The sequence below is a fragment of the Phyllobates terribilis genome, unplaced genomic scaffold (genome assembly GCF_046119375.1).
Source record: "Phyllobates terribilis strain yellow unplaced genomic scaffold, ASM4611937v1 Scaffold_5__5_contigs__length_657084704, whole genome shotgun sequence".
Lineage (NCBI taxonomy): Eukaryota > Metazoa > Chordata > Amphibia > Anura > Dendrobatidae > Phyllobates > Phyllobates terribilis.
In genome coordinates, this window is record NW_027362765.1 from 93,692,526 (window position 1) to 93,710,523 (window position 17,998).

The 17,998-nt window shown below is 44.3% G+C and overlaps 1 protein-coding gene across 2 annotated transcripts in view; it reads right to left on the reverse strand.

Annotated features, from left to right (window-relative positions):
- Positions 1–17,998, reverse strand: part of SDK2 (sidekick cell adhesion molecule 2) — a 776,524-nt gene that overhangs the window by 113,115 nt on the left and 645,411 nt on the right. For both annotated transcript variants that reach the window (XM_073682549.1, XM_073682548.1), the window contains exons 12-16: positions 17,222–17,324; positions 13,080–13,256; positions 12,852–12,988; positions 9,090–9,237; positions 5,682–5,822 (exon numbers count right to left, since the gene is read on the reverse strand). In XM_073682549.1, the coding sequence (XP_073538650.1) occupies positions 5,682–5,822; positions 9,090–9,237; positions 12,852–12,988; positions 13,080–13,256; positions 17,222–17,324 (706 nt within the window). The remainder of the gene's footprint in view (positions 1–5,681; positions 5,823–9,089; positions 9,238–12,851; positions 12,989–13,079; positions 13,257–17,221; positions 17,325–17,998) is intronic.

Sequence of the window (17,998 nt, forward strand, 5' to 3'; positions counted from 1 at the left end):
CTTTAAATTTCATATTTAACCCACAGCCATTTTGGTTCTTGGTTCTTTGACTGTTTCGTTCACGGCTCTTTGATCGTTCAGTGTCCGTGACCTTCCTCCCTGAGCGTGGATCCTGTGTGGACCTGCAGTGGAAGGAGACACGGCCCTCGTACCCCGGCCTTGGGTTGAGGGGCAGGCTGCAGACAATGTGTGTCTCAGCCCAGTCAAGGACCATGACCAAGAAGGCCCGGAGCTTAAGAGTGTAGCTCCACCGCAAATGGATCCCAGGAGGATGCAGACGGAGCGGTATACGCCACCTGTCCTCGCCAACCTGATTTATTCAGAGGGATTCCGGCTGCAAGAGGGGTACCGGCCCCCGACACCTGACCTTGCTACTCTCCGTCCTGGTCAGGAAAGTCCGGTAGGCCCTGAGGATCCCACCGGGTATTGGAAGGAGCGGAGCTGCCACCCGTACCCTTTTTCTCAGTGAAGTTCAGAGGTAGACCTGGCCTATTTTACACACACGCAGACAGGAAAGGACCCGGTCTGAAGTCTAGGAACACTCTGGTGCGGGTTCCTGATTGAACACTGGACTTACTTGGAGGTTGTCGGACCCCCCCGTCTCTGGTGACCGCAGAACTCCGCGAGGAGCAGGGAGACGCCTTCCTACTGCATCTCCATCGTGAGTAAAAACCCTGGAAGTTAACCCCTATGGCCTCTGGACTCTTTATTCTGCATTACACCGCACTACGCAGCACCAGACCTCCTAGACTACTATTCCCTCCATCCTGTCCCTCTGCCCTGAGGCCCTGCTCCGCCTGTGGGGAGTAGTAACAACTATGGCTGCGATAACACCATGGCTCAGCGGACGGCAGCAGCGCTGGTGGCCTTCACCAGGTGCCACAGGTGGCGTAGTCGAGATCAGCCACTCAAACTGGATAAGCCCATACCATCCTTTTTAGTGCGACGGCCCTGGGCACGGATCGGGTCCGGGCCACGGCTGCACCCCATCTACCAAACAGGACCCGGCTCCGAGTCCCGCATCTCCCAGGGTAGGGCTTCCAGCGTCACACAATAACACATTTTAAATGTCGCTATCAGAGATTGACAGCAACATTTAAGGAGTTAATAGCAGTGATCAGAGCTAGCTCCAATCGCTTCTGTTAAATGCAGATGCCGACTGTATAACACAGCCTGCTCCTGCCTTGTGTGAAGCAAGCTCAGCTCCTGAGCCCGTTCCACACACCTCACAAGTATACATCAGTCGTTAAGTGTGAAAGGGTTAAAGTTCTTTGTGTGGCGCCCCTGAGGGTTCAGTCGCCACAGAGGTACTGCACCTCCCCAAGAGGTGTGGTGTCTCCTTCTCTCAAGGTAAGGAGGGAGTGCTGCCCGGAACCCCAACACCCGCATTCAACACTACACTGCTCCAGGCCGGCTGGAAGGGCAAGATGCACTGTGTCTCCTGCTGAGCCCTGTCCCTGGCTGGAGTGGGAGGAACCAAAGAAGGGGGAACCAGTAGTGGGTGTGGGTGGAGGATGCAGACCAAGGGAGCACCATAGTAGGAGGTATATAAAGGGAAGCCATCTTAGGGTGGCAAGAGAGTCGGTTAGAGAGTGAGGACAGTCAGTCAGGGAGCAGAGTCTCATTAGGAGCTCTGTTCCACAAGTGGGGCCTAGTGATAGAGGCCCAGGAGGGGAGCAGAGGAGGAAGGCTCCGTTCTACAGAAGGGATCCCAGGGGGTACGGTGAGTGCAGGACGGCACCCATACGCCCCGAATCTGCCAGGTGTCAGAGGGGTCAGGCAGCAAGAAGGGGATCGGCCCCTGGACCAGCCGTGTTACTCCAGGTCTCGGCTGGAAAAACCGGAGGCTTCTGCACTTCCATGGTGCAGTTGCCACAGTCTCACCTTAGTCACCGTGAAGGGCATCAAGTAGGTCCGGGAACTCCAGGTTGCCAGAGGGACTTCAGAGCACCCGATCGAGACTGAGTGTGGGGAAGCGCAGGGCAGGAGGGAGAAGACCCAGCGTGAGAAGTCGGTCTAGTAAGGAACATAAAGAAAGCGGGGTTCCGTCAAGCACTCCTGATATATCTGAGAAAGTGCTGAACCCCTGGTCTGGTAGACGCAGTGCGACACCGAGGCGGACACCCATACAGTGTACCTGAGAACCTTGAACAAGAACTGTGAGTAAAACTTGGATGACTGCATTCCACTGCCTCCGTTAGTAATTTCAGCTGCGCCATCCCGACTGCACTACAAGCCCCAGCATCACCACCCACCATCAAACTCTACACTGCCCTGAGGCCCGCTCTACCTGTGGGGAGCTGTTCCATCCTAGCTGCCCTATCAACTGCCTCAGAGGTCTGCAGCAGCACTGGTACAAATTACCAGAAACCACAGGTGGCGTCACGATCAAACTACAAAACCCATATAAACTTTCCCCTTTTTGTTGACCGCCCTGGGCCACGGACCGGGCCAGCCACTGTGACATATCCCTTCCCCAGCATCTGTAGGCCCAGCTGCCGAGTGCCCCACGGCCCTGGGGGCGCGTCATTTGCATCTTACTGCAGACAGACTAGAGGGGGGAAGCTCCTGCTGCAGCCAGTTGTCTTATAGACAGACATGGTACAGTTAGAAGGCGGGAGAACATAGCTGATCTCCTAAAACAGAGTAGATTTGTTTATAAATATATTTTCTCCATTTTATTGTGATATGAAGCCAAATCGAAGGTAAAGAGAAAATTGAGGAAGGTAGTGGCAGTAATTTTTTTTTATATTTTTTGTGTATTTTTTATGCGCAGTGCCATTTTCTCTCTAATTCAGAATTGACTTTTCAATGACATTTACGTTGTCCTGTATCTTGGTGTTTGCATGTTTTGTGTTGTGTCTACATCTGATTAATTCCTTCCGTGTTTCCCAATAATCCTCTCCAGCGCTCATCACATGCCGTGAGTCTCCTAATAATCTCCGCACCTCTAGTCTCTTGTTAGTCTCTTGCTTTTGCGTTGCATATAATTCCCCCCACCTTCACTAATCTCTACTTCACATCACTGTACCCCGCTCTCTGTAGCACCTTTCAGGTCACCCAGTAAATTGCTCTTCTCTTGCTATCCCTGTCTTACACAGGTTCCTTCTGTGGGAACGCCATGTTTGTGATGCTTTGCTAATCCCTATTTTTCACAGCTCATTGTCTAGGAGAGGAAGACATGGCTGACCTGCAGGTGTGACATTATACATAATAATCAGTTTGTGTGACAATATACTGGTTAATTAAAATAGAATTAGAGTCAGGACTTAATGTAATTTTATGTGAGTTTTATTTGAGACAGTTATAATCTGTAAGGAGGTCACATTGCCCCAATTCAATCAAAACACTTAAAGTTCCCTGTACCCCTCAGATAGTGGATAGCAAATGCTCGCTCGACAGCTATCTCTCCCAACTCCCCCATATAGATACATACACGGATCGGACAAAAGTGCATGTGTTTTCCATGGGGAGAGTGGAGTAAGCCACTGCAAGATACATGTGGCAGGGGCTTATTTCCCGATGGAACAAAAGGATCTGGTGCAATACAACATGTGCGTCAAGGGACATTGTAAGGTCCCCATGGGGGACTTTTGGATAAATTATTACCAGATCAAAACAGGCCAGTTTTTGCTCTTATTTTATTCCTGCTTCTCCCCTGAGTATTCAGTTTTGTTTTGTTTTTTTAATCCTCCATATGGTTCCAGAGATACGGGCTTCTTTATTTAATGCAATTATTTTTGGTCTTTACTGAGTGGGTGTAGTTCAACAGATGCTCTGGGGTGTGTCTTAAGGCTACTCTGCATAATTATCTTATCTTATGAGCCACGCCTCCTTAGTAAAGAACATAAAAAGCTAGCTCTAAGTAAAAAGGCCCATATATCTGAAACAGTATAGCGGATTTTAAAAAAGTAAAAAATGAATTACTCAGCAGAGCAGCAGGAATAAATTATGATAAAAAACTGTCCTGTCTTGACCTGGTGGCAGGTCTGCTTTAAATAGAAGCAGATGCTGTTTCTTGTAAAAGTGGGCACCTACATATTCCCACAGACACCAAAGCTATAGTGTGTACTGCCTTTACTGTTAATACAACACTGCCCTTCTATATTCTGATAGGATCCAAGACGATGGAGGAGGTGGAGCAATGTTGTATATTGGTAAGGGCTCTTGGTTATTATTTATGACACTGTGTTATCTCCTCTGAGTTTTATTAATTGCTGATCCATAACTTAGTCTTCCATAAAATCTTTCGATATGCTGAAATAACTCATGGAAGGTGGGGTATGACTTTGATGGTAATGAAAAGCTCTAAACTTTTGGCTTCGGTCAGATGGGGTCAAGAGCAGGTATGCAGGTAATAATAATAGTCTTCTGACTTTAAAAGAGAGGTGTCTAGTTTGGAAAAATTATTTCCATGTGTCATATTAAACCTGGATGATAAATAAACAAGATAGAAGAAGAATTGATGCCTTCGAAATGTGGCGCTGGAAAAGGATGTTATCAATACCATGGATGGCAAAAAGAACAAACAAATCAATTTTGGAACAAATCAAACCAGACATGTCACTTGAAGCAAGGATCACCAAGCCACGACTTGCCTACTTTGAACACATCATACGAAGAGAGCAATCACCGGAGAAGGACATCATGGTCGGAAGAATAGAAGGAACAAGGCAAAGAGGAAGACCAGCAACCCGATGGCTTGATACAATCAAGATAACGGCAGAGAAAACCCTGGTGGACCTATCTCGGCTTACACAAGACAGGTCTTCCTACAAAGCGTTTATCCATCTTGACAACATACCTTGAGATTGAGCCGAAAGCCATTAAATAATAATAATTAGGATATTGCAATAGGTGGGCTCTTTTGTTCTAGATCATCTCTTGAGCATAGTAGACGGTACTTATAAAAAGTGTCTCTCATTCTATAGGACTTGTCCTGCATTAAACCGGCAAAATACTGATGGAAACGAACACTGTGTAATGCTTCATTTCTCCTGCGGTGGTGCTGACACTTACTTCCTGTTTTCTCCACAGATCACAGCTGATCATTGGGGGGTCTTAATAAGGGGATGGTTTGTGATCTGCTAATATCAAGAGATCCTTTGAACTAATCGAATCTTCCAAAGCTGAGAACACCTTACAGTGGGGCATCTGGAGGATATCTGAAATTGACTTTACCCAGGGTCCAATTTGTATTTTCAAGTAGAAAAAAAGGGATTTCGGCTCCCAGTTTGTTTTGATATCTGACCAACTTTCTAGTGCTGGAAATCGTCTGCCAAGTCGATGGTCTTCAAGATGGCTTTCGCCAGTAATTATTGCCAACACTAAGATGCATTGCAGGTACAGTTGAGCAAAAAAAAAATTGCAGGATCCTGGCCCTGATGTCACGTCATGGAGAGCCCCGCCAACCTCCCTCTACCAGCTGGCATCCCTGGCGCCTCTTCTGATTTGTAGACCTGGCATCACATCATGCGATGACTTACTACTCAGAGATTCATCTGGGATGTCGGCAGGTAGCGGGAATTTCACGGGACTCTGGTGAAACGTCCAGAGTTTTCCAACTTTGCCAAGGTTCTGCGAATATTTTGGCTCAGGCATGATCCAAGGTTTAAAAAAGGGTCTGCTTTTTTCAGTTTACCCACCTGATGACATAATTCGTTTTTTTTCAGTTTACCCACCTGATGACATATCCCTTCAAGACTCCATTTTGGTGATTCTCTGGAGGTGACTGCCACTGGATCATAATGGATTGATTTGTGCGCCCAGTAGCTAGGACGTGTTGAGGAGGAGCACTGGGAGGTTCTTCAGGAAGTGTCACGCTAAGGAGAAAAGACCCGGCTGCTTAGTATTAGACCCACAGAAGCAGTATTACTATACTGACATTGAGAGTACAGCGATAGCGGCCGCGGAGCATTGTACATCGCTTCTATCATACCCTTATCTGCTGATACTTTGACAAAGAACAAAGCATAAAGCGAAACTCTACATTATGGCAATGAAAAGTTTACCCGAGAAATTTATCAAACTTGACTGAGTTCTAGCAAACCACAAAAAAAAGCTGAGCTCATTTCAACAGGGATGCTCCTCTGAGATAGCGGCGTTTCTTCCCGCCGCTAGAGGAAGTACTAAGAGTTCTGTGCAGACACAGACTGAGAAAATGGATTATTCATGTTGTTTAGCAACTCTCCTTTTATTAACAGACAGGCAAAACCTAAAAAAAAAAAAAAATCTCAGGAAGTCATGCGAAATGTTTATACCTCCAGAATGTAATTTTATTTCCAGCCTCAAACATGTTCGAATATATTTCCAACAACATCTATATATGAATGAGTGTGCAAGTGAGTAATTTCGGCACGTTGGGGTTACATCTTGTATATCTTCAAGGGTCAGGGCTTCAATAAGGGGTAGGAGGAGTAGATCGCCACCTACAGCACTAAAGGAAGACCAACTGTGTATAGATAAGGTTTAAAGGGGACCTATCAGAAACTTTTACCCCCCCAACCATTAGTAGGACTATGTAGCCCATTAAAACACAAGTCAGTCGATACGTCTATGACTCCAAAGTGCCTTTTCAGCAGCGAGAAATCGCGTTTTGAATTTCAGACTTGAAGTGCATTGTGGTGTGATGATGCACATACAGCTTCTCAGCCTTCGCTGTATTTCCAAACTAACAGCACCCTCCCCTTTCTGATTGACAAGTCAGTGGTCATGTACCAGAGCAAACTACCTTTCAATCAGCCCGGAGGGTGTTTTGTTTGCTCGGAGATACAGGGGAGGCTGAGAAGCTGTAAGTGCATCTTCACGCCACAATGCACTTCCAGGATGAATTTCAAAACGCAATTTCTCACTGCTGAAGAAGAATTTTGGGGTCATAAAGGGATCAACTGGCTTTTCTTTTATAAGGCTACAAATTCCTATTATTGGTTTTGGTGGGGGATAAAAGTTTTCTTTAAACCTTATCTATACACAGTGGGTCTTCTTTTAGCATTGTAAATGACGGCCTACTCACCCTACCCCTTATTGAAGTGTGGCGCCCCTGAGGGTTCAGTCGCCACAGGGGTACTGCACCTCAGCTTGAGGTGTGGTATCTCCTCTTCCAGGTAAGGATGGAGCATCACTCAGGACCCCACTTCACACTCAACACTACACCACTCCTGTCCTGTAGGGGGCCTAAATGCACCAGGGTGCTGCCCCGGCCCGGGATAGAGGAGATGGGGGGAACCAAAGATAGGGGGAATCATGTAGTGGGTGAGGGTGGAGGACACACTTTTAGGAAGCACTTATTGATTCATATTTAATCCACGGCCATCTTAAGTTCAAGGTCTTTGATTGTGGTCTTCTGCCAGGGTCTAGCAAGAGTCTGCAGCTCACTGAAGATACACGTTCCTCGTTCTCTGGCCTTGAGACGAGGAGTGGGTCAGAGTTAACCACTGTCTCTACCCGGTCAGGGTCCTGTCCTAAGAAGGCCTTGGAGGGGAGCAGAGGAGATAGGCTCCACAGGCAAAAGGATCCCAGGGGGATACGGACAGAGCGGAGTCGCCGCCTGTACCCTTCACTCTGGCCTAGTCAGAGGGATTCCTGCTGCAAGAGGGGTGACCGGCCCCCGATATCTGACTTTGTTACTTCACGTCTCAGTCAGAAAAGCCCGGAGGCTTAGTGGATCCCAGGGGGATACGGATGGAGCGGAGTCGCCACCTGTATCTCTCACACTGCGTTTATCCAGTGGGACCCGGCCTTACACTACGTTCATACCACACACAGTCAGGAGAAGACTTAGTGGGAGAACTTACCAAGGAGAGGAACACACGCCAGAGGGGTCTCGACAGGTGCTCCTGATCTACCTGGAAAGTGCTGGACCCCCTTCCCGGTGGCCGCAGTACGCCGTGTGTAGCAGAGAGAAGCTTTGCGGCTGAAAGTTCATCTAAAGTGAGTAAAGACCCGGATGACTTCACACACCGCATCAGCCTGTTATTTCCTGCACGGCACTGCACCCACCATTCCTTCTCACACTGCCCTGAGGCCTGCTCCGCCTGTGGGGAGCCGTCCCATCTTAGCAGTCCGTAACACCAGCCTCAGTGGACTGTTGCGGCGCTGGTGTCCATCACCAGGAACCGCAGGTGGCGTAGTCGAAATACCACTCATCCTAAAAGAAGCCCAATATTTTGATGTGACAACCCTGGGCACGGAACGGGTCCAGGCCACAACTGCATCCCCGCGACCCCTACACTGACCCGGCTCCGAGTAACCCCATTTCCCAGGGAGGGCGAGGCGTCACAGAAGCCCTGACCCTGGAAGATGTACGAGATGTAACCCCAACTTGCGTACTCATTCATATACGAAGAATTTGGGGGTCATAAAGGGATAAACAGGCTTATCTTTTTTAGGGCTACACAGTGATATTAATGGTTTTGGGGGTTCAAGTCTCTGACAGATTCCCTTTAATGTGCATCGTCTATGGAGCGATACACAATATGTTGGCACTATCGTACGGCAGTCACATCATTGAGAGTAAATTTTTTTGTACATGATCATGATAAAAGCAGCGAGTTGCATTCCTCAGCGCAGCCTGTGGCCAGATGAAGGGTTAAAGGTTTGCAGAATCTACAGAGATATATGATGTTTGGAGTCTAGTAATATATGCATCTCCTGACTCCCTGAATCACAAGCTCAAGAATTCAGTGCAGTTGCAAAAAAAAATAATAATAAAAAAATAAAAAATTCAGGATAATCCACTGAGGAAAGGCTTCACAATTATTGAATCTTTTACTTTTCATAAAAGCAGGAAAATAAAACAAGCGTCTTACTGCTGGGGAGGTACCCCAACTTCAAAGTGCCTGACATCTATCAGAAAAAGCCAGATCTTACATAAATTCTGTTTAACATATGTATCTGCAGCGACTGATTATGTCTTACAATGTCTCTCCCTGTGTAATGGGCTCCCTGGATACAAATTAAAAGTAAGCCACAAAAAAAGACCTTAGTTTACCTCCCAGATGAGACAATGGAGGCAACAAATTATATTTCTTTTCATTTGTAGGGGACAGAACCTGAAGTTTGGGCACAGATACTTAATTCTGTATTCTTACCGCTGTGTCTCTTTGCTAAACTGGCCTTTGCCGACGTCATTCACAGCACAAAGGCGGAATTGGTAGGAGCGAGCCGGGATGAGGTTCCTCACAACGAACGAGGTATAGTCAGGGTCCATATTGGCAAATAGGATGAACCAAGGGGTATCTGTGAAAGAGATAAATCCGACGATCACATCCAAAAGTATATTAATGTCTATACAAATATCATAACTATGTGTATTGGCCCAACATGGGTCCACTAAAAACCATGGTTATATTCTTCTACATCGATGGAGGTATTATATTTCTGTGTTCACTCATTAGGAAAATTATTTTCAGTAATCACCAATTGAGAATATTACGACTATAATACGGCCTCATATGAACGAGAGTACGACTACTGTAATATGGCCTCCTAAATACAAAAATGCAACCATTATAATACTGCTCCTAAGTACCAGAATATAACTACTATACTACTGCCCCTATGTACAAGAATATAACTACTATAATACTGCCCCTATGTACATGAATATAACAACTATAATACTGCCCCTATGTACAAGAATATAACTACTGCTCCCTATGTACAAGAATATAACTACTGTAATACTGCTCCCTATGTACAATAATATAACTATATAATACTGCCCCTATGTACAAGAATATAACTACTATCATACTGCCCCTATGTACAAGAATATAACTACTATAATACTGCTCCTATGTACAAGAATATAACTACTGTAATACTACCCCTATGTACAATAATATAACTACTATAATACTGCCCCTATGTACAAGAATATAACTACTATAATACTGCTCCCTATGTACAAGAATATAACTACTGTAATATTGCTCCCTATGTACAATAATATAACTACTATACTACTGCCCCTATGTACAAGAATATAACTACTATAATACTGCCCCTATGTACAAGAATATAACTACTATAATACTGCGCCCTAGGTACAAGAATATAACTACTATAATACTGACCCCTAAGTACAATAATATAACTACTATACTACTGCCCCTATGTACAAGAATATAACTACTATAATACTGCCCCATATGTACAAGAATATAACTACTATAATACTGCCCCTATATACAAGAATATAACTACTATAATAATGCCTCCTATGTACAAGAATATAACTACTATAATACTGCTCCCTAGGTACAAGAATATAACTACAATAATACTGCTCCTATGTATAAGAATATAACCGCCACTATAACTACTAAACTACTGCCCCTATGTAAGAGAATATAACCACTACAATACTGCCCCTATGTACTAGAATATAACTACTATACTATTGCCACTATGTACAAGAACATAATCACTATAATACTGCCTCCTATGTACAAGAATATAACTACTATAATACTGCTCCCTATGTACAAGAATATAACTACTAGAATACTGCTCCCTATGTACAAGAATATAACTACTATACTACTGCCCCTATGTATGAGAATATAACCACTATAATACTGCCCCCTATGTATGAGATATAACCTAACACCCAGCGTATTTTTGTGTTGTGCGGTATCTTACTAAGACTCTAGAGCCGCTGCTTTCTTTTGCCACATTAACCACTTTACTAATCCCCGTCTCTGATTCCTGTTACCTGAGGCCATGATCTCTTGTTCTACTCTAACTAAAAGTAAGTTTGTGTCGAGGTTTTTATTCAACGCCTCACGTCTCTTCAAAGCTGTATTCCCCCCACCCCACCTCCCATTTCTCCTCTAAGCTATAACCAGCAAGATCTAGGAGCCTTTCCTCTCGTGCTTTGTTACGTAGGTACGGCAGTAGTAAGCTCCACGGAAGGACTTTGTGCTATCAGCTTCATAAGCCATTTTCTCCCACTGAGAAATATATACATGCAAGCGACAACATTAAAACTACAGTTGTGAGAGGTATTATCACGCTCTTGTCTTGAAGGGGGCATCCCAATGACACATGCAAAACATATTGCCTTTTTTTGTTGTTGCTTTTTCTCGTTTTGCCATGATGATGTACAGAGGAAGATAAATGTGGTCTATCGTCTATGGAAATCAGAGAAGGGTCTGCTCTAGGGGTTCGGTCCTTTGGGGTGTAGGATGGGATATAAGATCTGCATATGATATGCGCAGGCAGGCGAAAGAGATGCTAAATCTCTCTGAAGGCACCTCATAAATATGGAATTCAACTCGCAAGGCAGAAAGATGCCTGCAAATAAGACAGGGCTTGGGTTAACCCAATCCTGGCCACCGGGGAGACACACTGCCATCCTCTCTGAGGCCATCGGGGTACCCTCTTCTTCATGAACTATCATGGATTATTAGCTTATTCCTAAAATGGCGCATGCGTATGGCTTTATTTGGTGCCATTTTTTTTGCGGCCACCAGCCATAGTTTTTTTTTTTGTTCCGAGCACTAGCAACCTTCAGACGAAATTGACTCTAAAAATGCCGAGCTTGCAAGATACAGGTCCGTGCTTGATCCATAAATACGGTCATGAATATTAATGCGGAGAACCACCTGTATTTTTGAAGATGGATTAGTATGGCAGCTGAAGGGTTAGTGTTATGATCTAGTTTGTTATTCCGCTCTGTGTCTTGATGCTAAGCCATCTATCTACAGGACGTGCTTATCTGCACAATACAATGTTACAGGGAGCTGTGTCGTTCATACCAAGTAAGTTGGTGCGCCGTAAAAAAAAGAAGGAAAAATTCAATTTACAGGGAAAAGAAAGCGGGTGCGGGATAAAGCGCGAGCGGTGGCTTTAAAGATGCAGTTTGCAGCAAAACAAATAATAAGATTAAGGGGAACGGATGTTAAGGTTTTAATGAAAAGATGACCTGTGACCCTCCTTGGCGAATTGCTACAAGCTGTGCAGGTTGGATCTCGCTCTGCTGTTTTACACCGGAGAGCCATGACTTGCTAGTAAAAAAAAACGAGTGTGAAGAAGACGCTGTTATTTAGAGCTGATGGTCGCATCGTTCCATATTTTAATACAATCCTCTACTTTTATGTGATCTGTAAATGACTTTGTGATTTATAGGAGAGCAATCACCGGTTGTAGAAGAGAAGAATATCATCTTCTCCAACCTAAAAGGAGACTTCGGTGTGAAAAATACATGATAGGGCTTCTTTAGAAACTGCACCACTTAACAAACGAGTATAGGTTGCAACCTATGTAAGTAATCCCTATCTATGCATAAGTAAGATCATTGCGGAAATGGACAGGCAATATAATACTGAAGAACCTCGTAAATACCTTACTGGTGCTTTACTTTCTCCAACAATCTAAGTCTAACATCCTCCATAATCTTGACCTCCCATTTCCATCTTCAGGACTTATCTTGTGCTGCACCAGTTTTCTAGAATGCGCTACCCTAGGCAATCACATTAATTCCGACCATGCACAGGCTTAAGAGTGCCCGAAAACAATTTTTTTTAGGTGACCAATGTCATTGCCAAATCAGTCTCCTTTCCTTATAATTTTTAATGGGTGTACATGCATCATTGCATAAGAGTATCTTGAAGCCCCTCTTTCCAATGCAATGACTGCCAGGCCTGCTAGGGAAGCAGCAGTGAAACCTCAGAAGAGAATTTCTGCACAAGGAAAACAACTTTTGAGCTTTTCTACTCCCCTTCTACTCCTTTTTGCCCCATCTGCTATTTAACCCGTGCAAAGAGGAGTGGTTTCACACATTCGAACGTTGTACCACGTTCTGATTTTTGCCTACAGCGCATCACTCAATGGCGGCCAGAACTTACTATTTTCAGAAACCTCAAGAATGTATCTGATCAGCGGACTGTTGCCATCGAAGGGTCTCGCCCACGTTAGATTAATGGATCGTGACTCAACGGTGCTTAGCGTTGCCACAGGGTTCTCAGGAGCGTGAGGAAGTTGTCTGGTAAGAAACAAATGTCCATCTTGTTAGTTGATGACCCCAAAACTTATCATTTTATCATTGATCATAAGAAACTGGTCTATGTCCTTACCTGACTCGTAGGTGGGCGCTTCTGGAATCATTGCCCCCCACCGACAGGACGCGGCAGGTATACGTCCCAATGTCTCCTGACCAAGTTTGGGAGATGTGTAAAGTGCCATTCTTGTCCATACGTATTCTCGGCAAGTTGTCTATGCTCAGAGGAGCACCATCCTTCTCCCACACGTACCTTGGACAGAAGAGAAGCAGATGTAGAAGACGTGATCAATGCCAAATGAAGGATGGCTCGCTATATTGCCCGTCTATTCTAAACATTGGAGCATCTCTACAGGGATTCCCTGGTGACCTTCAATAATGGATGTAATTGGGAATAATTGTGCCCAATAAACTTCCCTTCATCCCCAGGGCAGTAAATACCAATCAATATGTGTAATAACACATCATCATAAGACATAAAAGAAGAAAAATCCTGGTAAATGTAGGTCATTCATCTTCATCTGTCCACACTTGTGAGTAACGACTAATAAATTGGGACTTCATTTTATCCGAGTTTGGTTGAGCCAATCATTCTACTGATATGGTGATGCCAGGGTATGAGAGGGCATATCGCCTGGGGTCCGGGAACAGATTATAATTTTGGGATGTTGAGGACAAGATGAGGATGTCATCTTTATTTTCCATCATTCTCTCACCTATGTACAAGCCGGTCCATCTACATACTGATAGCAGGTCCTATTTATAGAGGGTGCCGCACATATTGTGCACATCTCGGCACAGCGGGGGTCCCTGTCATTAGACTTCCAGATGGGCTCTTTATACTGTAGATCATTTCTACACTTGCCAGATAACTGATGGAGCGTCTCTCTCTCTAAAAATAGTCCAAGTCTGTAATCTGCAAATAACAATGCTGTAAGGTGATCATGGAAAACCAATAACCCGCTATGAGGTAGCTATATACAGGGGCATTCTGCGTTCATGCAAAAAATATAAGAAAGAAAAGAAAAAAATACCCCAAAATGACAAAAATGCCCCCACACCTTATAATTCGGACTATAATGCTTTGCAGCAGAACTCCAGATTGAAACCACCCCCTGTGGCTTTGGAAGGGAAAGGTGACAACTAATGCCATTTTTATAGTTGTCCTAATCATCACCCGGTGGTGGGGGATACAGGGTGCTCTATTGACATTTAGGATCACACAGTTTAACATTTAGGAGAAAGTCCAGTTTAAGGGTACCTGGGTCACATTGACAGTGCTGCATTCAATTGACGGCTCTGCCCATGTAGACAGAACGCCCTGCGGAGCTCATTGGGTGCGGTGCTGCTAATGTGATGTCAGCGCTGCAGCCAAAAAGAGACACTGGGTACTACGGCCGAGACTCAGCTCTGGACCAAGGGAGAGTGAGTAAAGGATATTTTGCTTCTTTTTTTTTTTTAAATAACAGACTGCAGATGTGGGAAATGGGTTTTCTGAATGAGGACAACCCCTATAAAGGGAGTGTCTGGTCCAAATAGTGCTACAACCAATCAGTGGCTCTGCCCATGTAGACAGAACACCCTACTCAGAGCAACTGAGCTCACTGAATTCAACTGGATGACTCCTAAGAATGACGACACCACGTTGCTTGGATAAGATCCACGTAGGAGACTTTCGTTGATTTAGAGATGTGATTTGGGCACTCAATAGATCGATGGCCACCTCATTGGTAAAACAGCGGTGGGTACCACGCCAATTTAATTTTCAGACTTTGTATTGTTGGACTTTCCCTTTTACGATGAATTCAGTGGTGAATAAGTTGATTTACCAACTTGACGCCAACCCCCACCGTTGTCCCAAAATGACCGGAGAGAAATTTCTGCTTGAAATGATACATATGCTGTAGACGGGAGAATTAATATCACCCGATAAAATATTCAGCGCGGATGAAGTTAAGTAAGATTAATTTTTTAACTCCTATTAAATTTTTCACCGAGTTCACCGTGGGCTCTCTGTTCCCCCCCGCTGTTCGGAACCAATTAGTGATGTTTAATTTTCCCTCATTATTTATGGGTGAAGTATAGAGAGAAATGAGATTGTGTTAATTAGGCATGGGTCCTCTTGAGCTCCGGCCTAGTGCAGGGTTGGGTGACCCCTTTATTACGCCTTATTATAACAAAAGAGACTAAGGGATTAAAGGAAAGTGTAATATGCGGAGCGTGGCGGGCGATCACGTAGGGTCTGCAGGATTTCCTTGTCGGTGGTGAGAAGAAGGTTGAATGTGCAGAAGGACAAAACTAAAGTTAAAGGAAAGCAAGAGGCTTAGTACGCCTGATTATTGTCTACCCATAGATGTTCAGGATTATTTCAGATCCCAGGACTAGTCGGAAGAATTGTCTGTATAAGAGCTGGTTCACATGTTGGCACACTTAATAGCAAAAGCTTCCTGAGAGTCACATGCCATGTCCTACATTGGATGGCAGGAAATTATGTACTTGGCATGGGAGTGTGGAGAACCGGGCAATGAACTACAGGACTACTCAACTGAAGACTAAATCAGTGATAAACTAAGTTTAAAGGAATTGTCCATGTTTAGGAATATTTTTTGGGGGTGAAATTTTTTTTTTGCAATTGTATGCCATTAAAAATTTTGCACCGTTTGGCTTCTACAGACATTTTGTTTTTCTGCACATTATAATAATAATAATAATAATTTTTATTTTTATAGTGCCAACATATTCCGCAGCATTTTACAAATTTTAGGGGGGACTTATACAGACAACACATTCAACTTTGATGTCATCTCCGGTTATAAACCAACCAAGAGGAGCTCGGAAAAAGACATAAAAAAGTTGCAAACTCTCCTTTTTTAGACAATCAGAACGAGCTTACCAATAGATTCTCAGTGAACTCATTCTGCAGCCAGCAAAAGGTACAACATTTTCTTAATGAAACTCAATTCCAAATAGGATTTTTTAACCCCAAATATATGCACTTAAGTAAAAAAAAATTGTCTGCAAAGATATATAACCTCTTTGGTGCCCCACTAGATCATGATGGAACGGATGTGTCTTTGGTTGGTAACTATGATTAAAGGTGGCCACATACATTAGATGACCACCTGAGCAACTAATGTGTATGGGGCACTTGTCTGGCAGAACACACACTGATGAAAACGGGCTTGATGGAAACTCAAGTAAAGCCGACCACATGCATGAGATAGCTGTCGTCCAAAGGTTAGTTCAGCAGACAGATATCTCTCCAAAATCCCCCAAGCATGAGTGCTCAATTCGGCCAAGCGTTCGTATATTTTTTATAAGGAGAAAGAGAAAGTCACTGTTAAAAACCTCTGACAGGCTTATTTCCCTTGTTAAAAAAATAAAGGATAAAGTAAAAATTCCAACTGACCTCCTCTGACTTCTCTCCACTGACATTATATATTGATGGAAAGTTGGAAACTCATACCGCACACAACAGGTTGGGCTTGTCGAAATTAGTGGATTGGGACATTTTTCATCAAACGCGTATGGGGGCCCTTAGAACAAACTCTTCTCTTCTGTGCCTCTGATACCCTCACCCACATGAACATCCAATGATTTAGAATTTATTCTCTAATAATCTGCAACCTAAGCTAGTTCTCATGATCCTAATGGTGACTATACACCAGAATCGGGTCAACGCTATCCAAGGTGTAAGGCCACCTTTCGATCCTTGAGAAACAGCAGATGAGGATGTGAATTATTAGGTTACTAGACAGTGAACACCCCATAAACCTTAGATAGCTGTCAGCTAAACGATTGCTTGGCCGATCATTCAGCCGACGGCTACCTTGCCTAGCTCACCTATACACAAAAGTGAAGCACCCTCATGAAGTAGACAGATATCTCTGGAGGCATTTTATCTCTGGAGAAAAGATAAGAAGCCAAAATTGGTCATGACAGAACCTTAACTCCCCCAACAATCATCTGTCGGGGGAGGCCATACACATTAGACCGCTGGCCGAATGCATCCATGTTGGTGGCTTCAGTTGACATAAGTCTAAGTTTTTGGATGGCCATTGGGGTGAGGTTAGTAGTGTTATCACAGAGAAGAAATCATCTTTGACCCAGAAAGTTGGGGAGATCCAAAAATAGAGGTTGTGTGTGCTAGTCTGTAATCAGTTGGCTCTTTCGAAAAAGCGGAGGCGTAAATAATGCCCTATGAACATGGCAACTTACCTGATGGCAACACTCTGGTCATGTGAAACACTGCATGACATTGACGCTTTGGTGCCCTTGATAACGCTCTGGTCTGTCGGAGGATTGGTGATGCGGGTCCGAGCTGTGGGGACACAGAAAGTTAGCGTTAGCCGATTGTCCGTATTCTCTTTGTGCAGTTTTCATTCCTGTCGAATATTATTTATTGCTTTTGTCTCTGATCTTCTAGGAGCATTTTATAGCCACGTCCGCGTTTTGCTTACTAAATCTCGGCAACAACCTTACCTTCCTGCACCATGGATTTAAGATAGAAGATTACACAAGCTCTTTACTGAGGTCGATACTTCCGCAGCCGATATAAAGCATTTGATTTGCTCATCGTCTTCCATGTAAGTTGCCTGGTAATTTATATTATCGGTTCGCTATGAGTCTCATCCTTCCTGACCGCAACTCCAAAATTATGACCCTTTCACATAAAATTTCCCAAATTTGACTTTGCACGAGGATGTCGTCCATGGCACAACAAGCAAATTTAACATCTTTATACTCAACCCATTTTTGTTTTTCCGACACGGCAAGGTTACCAGCTGCATTGACAAGCCGGTGTATGACATCTCAACATGGTCTTTTGAAATGGAGCTGAGCAGACAGGTTTGATGGTCCTCGAACTCCCTCCGGTCTGTAGTGTTACAGGGAAGATAAAGTCACAGGACGAGCTAATTTCACTCCTGTCATTGTAGACAATGCGGAGCGATCAGCTGAAGGATCATGATTGTGAAAGGCAAAGAGAAGACAAAG